We start from the raw sequence: 6136 nt of genomic DNA, 5'->3' as shown, positions 1-6136 counted from the left end.
ATATATAACTTTATATCTGCTGTATCACCTTCTTTGTTAGCAAAAAATCTAACAAATACAAGCCTAAAATCTTAACTACCTCTGCACACTTGTGTTATTTTAGCTGTTCATAAATCAAAACATTMGGCTCATTCGGGAGACGCGTGAACTTTATTTACAAATATTTTCCTCACAGAAACATAAACGACTCCTTCAGAAACTCTTTAAATAAATCTTTTTTCAGCTGATGGTTATCAAACTTTTAACTTATGTTACTTGAGAGTTTAGCTACCCTATTTCTACTTTTAGCTTTCAGCTGATGTTTTACTACTATTAGCTATTAGCTAGCATTTAGCTACTTTTAGCTTTTATCTACCAATTTGCTGCCTATACAGTAGCTTTCAGCTGACTTTTTGATACTTTTAGCTTCTAGGTAATATTTTTTTAGCATTTAGCTAATGCCTTGTACACATTTGCTACATTTATCTGAACTTTTACTACTTTTAGCCTTTAGCTGATATATTTTAATACTATTAGCTAGAATTTAGCTACTTATAGCTTTTATCTACCATCTTGCTGCCTATAGCATTCAGCTGACTTTTTGATACTTTTAGCTTCTAGATAATACAGTATATAAGCATTTAGCTAACACCTTGTACTCATCTGCTACATTTATCTGAACTTTTACTACTTTTAGCTTTTAGCTGATATTTTGCTACTGTTTGGCTGACTCTTCCCGGCATTTAGCTGTTAGATAGCATCTTGCTGCTTTAGCTGACCTTTTCCTACATTTAGCTGTTAGCATCTTGCTGCTTTAGCTGACCCTTTCCTACATTTAGCTGTTAGATAGCATCTTGCTGTTTTAGCTGACCCTTTCCTACATTTAGCTGTTAGATAGCATCTTGTTGCTTTAGCTGACCTTTTGCTACTTTTAACTTTCCTTTGAACTTTTGTTATTTTATATTTTATGTAATGTTTTGTTACACTAGCTAACCTTTACTACATTTAGCTGACCTTTTACTACTTGTACTTTTTAGCTGATGTTTAGCTACTTGTAGCTTTTAGCTGACATTTAGGACTCGGCATTGAAGGAAATCCTATCACCCACTTGTGTTCGTGATCAGAGTACATGTAGAGGATGACTCTCAGCTACTACCTCATTCAGTTTTAGCTCATGTTCTGTAAAGCTGCTCAGAGCTGCAGCTGTTTTTATGTCGGCTGGTGTTGGTTAGCCGTGGCGGCCATCTTGAACCAGGTTTGTTTAAAATCCGTCCGAACGTCATGAGATTTTCTGCTCACATTTTTACTTTTAAAGAACATAAATAAGATTAATTTCCCTCCAGTGAAACAATAAACCTGAGGAAGTTTAAACTCAGAGTGGTAGTAGCTGAGAGTCAACCTGTCTTTAATGTTTTAATCTTTATGGTTTAGAAACCTCTAAGTCGATATTTTATTGATCCATATAGGATTAATTCTACTTCCTGTTTGGAGTTGACATCGTTAAATGAGACAGAAGTTTAAAGTGTTGTGTTGTTTACAGAACCTCCGGGATATTTTCACGTTTTTGTTGTGTTTTCTCTCAGAAATCCTCCACAGCTTGTTGTGTTTGTTTTTGTTTATGAGCAGACTCTGAGCTGTCGTTGGTGCTGATTCAAGTTTCTGTGAGCTGCTCAGACATTTCTCACTTAGATTTATTATAGATAAATAAAAAATAAAACACAAAACATGTGAATAAACCAACACCTTTGTGTTTTAGTGCAAGTTTATTTGTGTAAATGAGATGTTTTTTTGTTTTCGTGCTGACGCAGTGACCTTTAACCTTTCTGTGAAAACGTTCAGTTTGGTGAGGCGGAGCTGCCAAAAGGCCTCTCTGTGTGTGTGTGTGTGTGTGTGTGTGTGTGTGTGTGTGTGTGTGTGTGTGTGTGNATGGTTATATTTAACTTAATTATGATGAACATTTGTGTAAGTAGAATCAATGTGTGTGTGTGTGTGTGTGTGTGTGTGTGTGTGTGTGTGTGTGTGTGTGTGTGTTTAGCACAGCGTGTGATTGTATCTGAAGGCAGTGTAGAACTGGCTGACTGGATAACCTCGAGGAACTCTCCTCAGACGCGTCTCTCAGTGGGTTTTTGGTCCGACTGATTTCACCTGTTGACCCGGGATCACGGGTTCTGTCAGATCCTGCTACCGTTTATTTTAGAGGTTCTCCTGATTAGAACTGCTGGACCTGAACTAGCATCAGTTTTTACTCAGCACTGTAATAAACCAGCAGGTAAACAGATCAGTAAGGTTTGGTGTGTGTCTAAAAAATCCCAGGAAACGAATCAAATAAAAACATCAGTCTTATTAAAACTGTCAGGAGAGATGAAGTATTTTCAGGTAATTAATCAAACAGAGCTGCGTTTGTTTCTCTGCTCGTTGTTTCAGTGTCTGAGCTGAAGAATTTCTCATTTATTTGAAAGGAACTGACAGTTTCAGAGCAGCTTTTATGATGCTGTTAGCTCTGTGTGTTTGGGTTTTCATGGCTTTAATTTCCCTCTGTTGTTGTGAGGTAAAGGGCCTTTGGGCGTATCTTTGTGTGAAATTCAGCTCAGATTGTGGGAGAATAAATCTGTTAGATGTCAATGTGAGTCCTAACTGTTGTTTTCTGTTGTTTTAAGTAAAAACACTTCAGATTTGTTGGTAATTATTAGATTTTTCTGCTGATATTAAAGTCTGTTGTGGTCATATTAGCTGTATGGATGAAGGAGAGGCTGCAGACTTTTTAAATAAGAATTTAAGAAGCTGAAATTGATGTTTTTATATTTATAGTACTAACTTTTATAACAGAGAGGTTCAGGAAGAATGTTTGATTGAATTTGTGTTTTACTGGACAAAACTTGTCCATCTAATCAAGTCTCTTATATCCAGACTAAAGTATGTTTGATCTTGTTTTGAGACTGATGAAATAGTCTATTTATTTTTGTAATCTGAAGGTTAAATTTGATTGAATTTATTTATTTGAGAAAAATTGGCAGATATAAAAAGATTTTTTCTTCTTCTGCTACCTTTCATTTAATTTATGATTTGTATTTTAGTTGTTTGTTAAATTTATGTTGTTTTTAAAGAAAATGAATAAACTTAACTACCGTATTTATTTAAGTCTAATACGTAAAATTTAATCCATAAAATCATCCATAAAGTTGGGGGGTAGTACTATGCTCGGATAAATATTTTTACTTATGTATTTTAACTGAAATATTGGCTTCATTCACAGTCAGGAAATGACTCTGTGACCACGCCGTAAAAAACAGTTGAAACGAGCTCACCTCTGACTCTCCTCCGTGCTTCAGAGTGAGATAATAATAGATCCAGGCAGGAGACATGATGTGAAAAAAGGGGGAAAAAAGTAGTCCTGCACCTTAGTAATGATAAACTAATGACGTTAGCGTCTGACCGAGCCGCTCCTCGAACAACAACAAACACATGTTCGTCTGTAATGGCTGCCGTCTACCGGTGTTCTGAAAAGGTTTGTATCCCTGAAAAAAAAAACGTTTCCCCACCAGAGGGGGCACTCGCGAGTAGGAAGTAATCTGCTTTCCCCCCACAAGATGGTCCAAATCTCATGTGGTCTCTGACTTTTGTGTTGGCGCCTCCTGGTGGACTATGTGTAAAATGCCAGAATTCATATGATGCTGCTACAGCTGATATATATTTGTTGTCAAAATACCTTTTAGTACATATGTTGTTAAAATAAAATGAACAGTCCAATGATCATTTTACTGATATGTATAAAGACTGCAAAGGATGAAAAATCTTCAAGTCTGTATGAAACTGGAGGTAGTTTGAGGATTAAATTTATTATGCTTTTTGAGCTAAAAAAAAGGTGGGGGGGTATTATACATGAGATAGTATTATACATGAAAAAATACGGTAATTAAGTAACTAACTGACTAACTAAACAAGAGCAGATTGTGTTGGATTATTAATCTCGGTAGCCTGGAAATGTTCTTTATTTCAAGAAGTCTTACCAAACAGATTATTTGACTTAATTTGAGATAATTTAGACCATAATCTAGTTTGACTTACTTTTAGATGGCTAATGTTTGCAGTGTAATATTTTGTTTTTGGTCATTGACATTAACATCTTTGAAATTGTTGCGGGCCACATAAAACACAGTGATGGGCCACATTTTGCCCACGGGCCTTGAGTTTGACCAGGTTGACTAAATAAGACCTGCTGGGTCAACGTGGCCTTAGTGTAACCATCAGCAGGCGTCAGGCTCCGCCTCCTGAGTGATGTCACCGGTCTCACCTCGCAGGCAGCAGCCCTCTGCTCGTCTTTAGTCCTGATTAGATGCTGAAAGCTTTGGCTGCATACATTAGCACCCAGCTGAAGTGACGCTCAGAGCTGTTCTCACACAGAAACCTGTTAACGAAGGTTTTAAATCAGTTTGCATCACTTCAACGCTCAGATTAATGAGCAGGACGGACAGAAATCAATCTGTTCAAATCAGAAACATCTTTGTTTTGATCTCCTCCTGGCTCTGGTTTACAACCAGCGCCTACATGTTTGGAGTCGTGGGAACGTGTTAGACTCCCCTGGACTCTGCCGGCTCCCCGGGCCCACGTCCCGCTCTCCTGGCTCGGAGCCGCTCGGTCCGGAGGCGGCCGCTCGCTCGTCACTCGATTATCCTCCGAGCCGGCGGCGGCAGCGAGAGGCATAAAGTGGAGCAGAAATCCACACGATTAATTAATCTGCAGGCCTCTGAGGAATCGCAGCGCTCTCCCCTCATTATTTAGATCTAATGTTTAATTAGTTCTTTTAAATTAAAGAACAAATTCTCCCTGTTTTTTTCTTTTCTTTTCAGCTGTGGGTTCATTACGTACGACTGGCTCAAAGTGATGAAATAATTTCTGCTTCTTACAGAAAATGTTTGAAAATTCCTGCTCTGTTGTTCATCATACTTTATATTTTACATTTTTAAAACTTCCTGTTCATGTAGAGCTGAGCTGTCGATGTTCAGAAAACCAGAACCAGGTGTGTGGGTCCTGCAGAAACTGGGTCCTGCAGCTGTTTTTACACCTCAGACTTGATTGAAATTCAGCGTCGCTCCAGAATCATCACCTGAGCTGACACCTGCAGGATCAGATGAAAAATCAGATGGAGTTATTGTCTGTGTTTGTAACAAACAGCTGGATCGAGTGAAGGAGATTTCAAACAGAACAAAGGTTTTTAAGGAGTTTGTTGTCATGATTTTATAAATAAAGTTTGTAAACAAAAGCTACGACAGCTGAAAGTCATAGCACCCATCTCCTAACTGATTTAATCGTTAATGTTAAAAACATCACGGCAGCTCTAACATGTTTATTATTTACAGAAAGTTCTGCACAAGGTTCTGGTTCTAATTGCATCAATCTTTTGGCCCAGGTGCAGGATGTGCTCCGGTGTTGTCAGCAGGTAAGGAGACGGCAGTAATTAGCTGCAGCTGTTAGCTTTAGCTTTAGCTTTAGCTGGCTCCTGGCTGTGGTGCATGCTGGTCTTCTGTAGAAGATGCTTGTTTGTTTGTTTGTTTGTTGTGGGATTTGTTTGGAAGTTAGTTTGAGTTTGTTTTTGATCTAACTAAGAAACTTTTCAGATTCTCACCAAAGAAACAAAAACCTTACACCTTTAAAATCCTCAGTTTGGACCTGAGCGACTCACTTGATTAACCTCTTGAGCCCTGGTACCAAGGGCAAAACAGCATTTCCTGCTTTCTATTTCTTTTTAACTTCTGTTAAGATCTGTCAGTTGAACCTGGACATGTTTGGTATCAGATGAAAGCTAAAAATCCTGGCTAAAGATTCTTATTTACAATATATTTACATTCACCAAACACCAAACGACAGGCAGTTGAATCAGAAAGTAAACATACTGTACAAAGTGGGATTGTTGCAAATCTGTAAATACATTACACTAATCTGTGAATACGTTACAACTAATCTGTGAATACGTTACAACTAATCTGTGAATACGTTACAACTAATCTGTGAATACGTTACAACTAATCTGTGAATACGTTACAACTAATCTGTGAATACGTTACAACTAATCTGTGAATACGTTACAACTAATCTGTGAATACGTTACAACTAATCTGTGAATACGTTACAACTAATCTGTGAATACGTTACAACTAAT

The 6136-nt window shown here is 37.7% G+C and overlaps 1 protein-coding gene across 5 annotated transcripts in view; it reads left to right on the top strand.

Annotated features, from left to right (window-relative positions):
* grip1 (glutamate receptor interacting protein 1) overlaps positions 1 to 6136 on the top strand; it is a gene marked incomplete at its 3' end in the record, with an annotated part of 51972 nt that overhangs the window by 17332 nt on the left and 28504 nt on the right. For 3 of the 5 annotated variants that reach the window (XM_014027613.1, XM_014027610.1, XM_014027607.1), the window contains 1 exon segment: positions 5387 to 5416. In XM_014027613.1, the coding sequence (XP_013883067.1) occupies positions 5387 to 5416 (30 nt within the window). 5 annotated transcript variants of the gene reach the window in all.

This window comes from Austrofundulus limnaeus, unplaced genomic scaffold, assembly GCF_001266775.1.
Source record: "Austrofundulus limnaeus strain Quisiro unplaced genomic scaffold, Austrofundulus_limnaeus-1.0 Scaffold665, whole genome shotgun sequence".
Classification (NCBI taxonomy): Eukaryota; Metazoa; Chordata; class Actinopteri; order Cyprinodontiformes; family Rivulidae; genus Austrofundulus; species Austrofundulus limnaeus.
The sequence above is the reverse complement of the archived record's forward strand: the minus strand, read 5'-3'. Positions and strand labels throughout refer to the sequence as shown.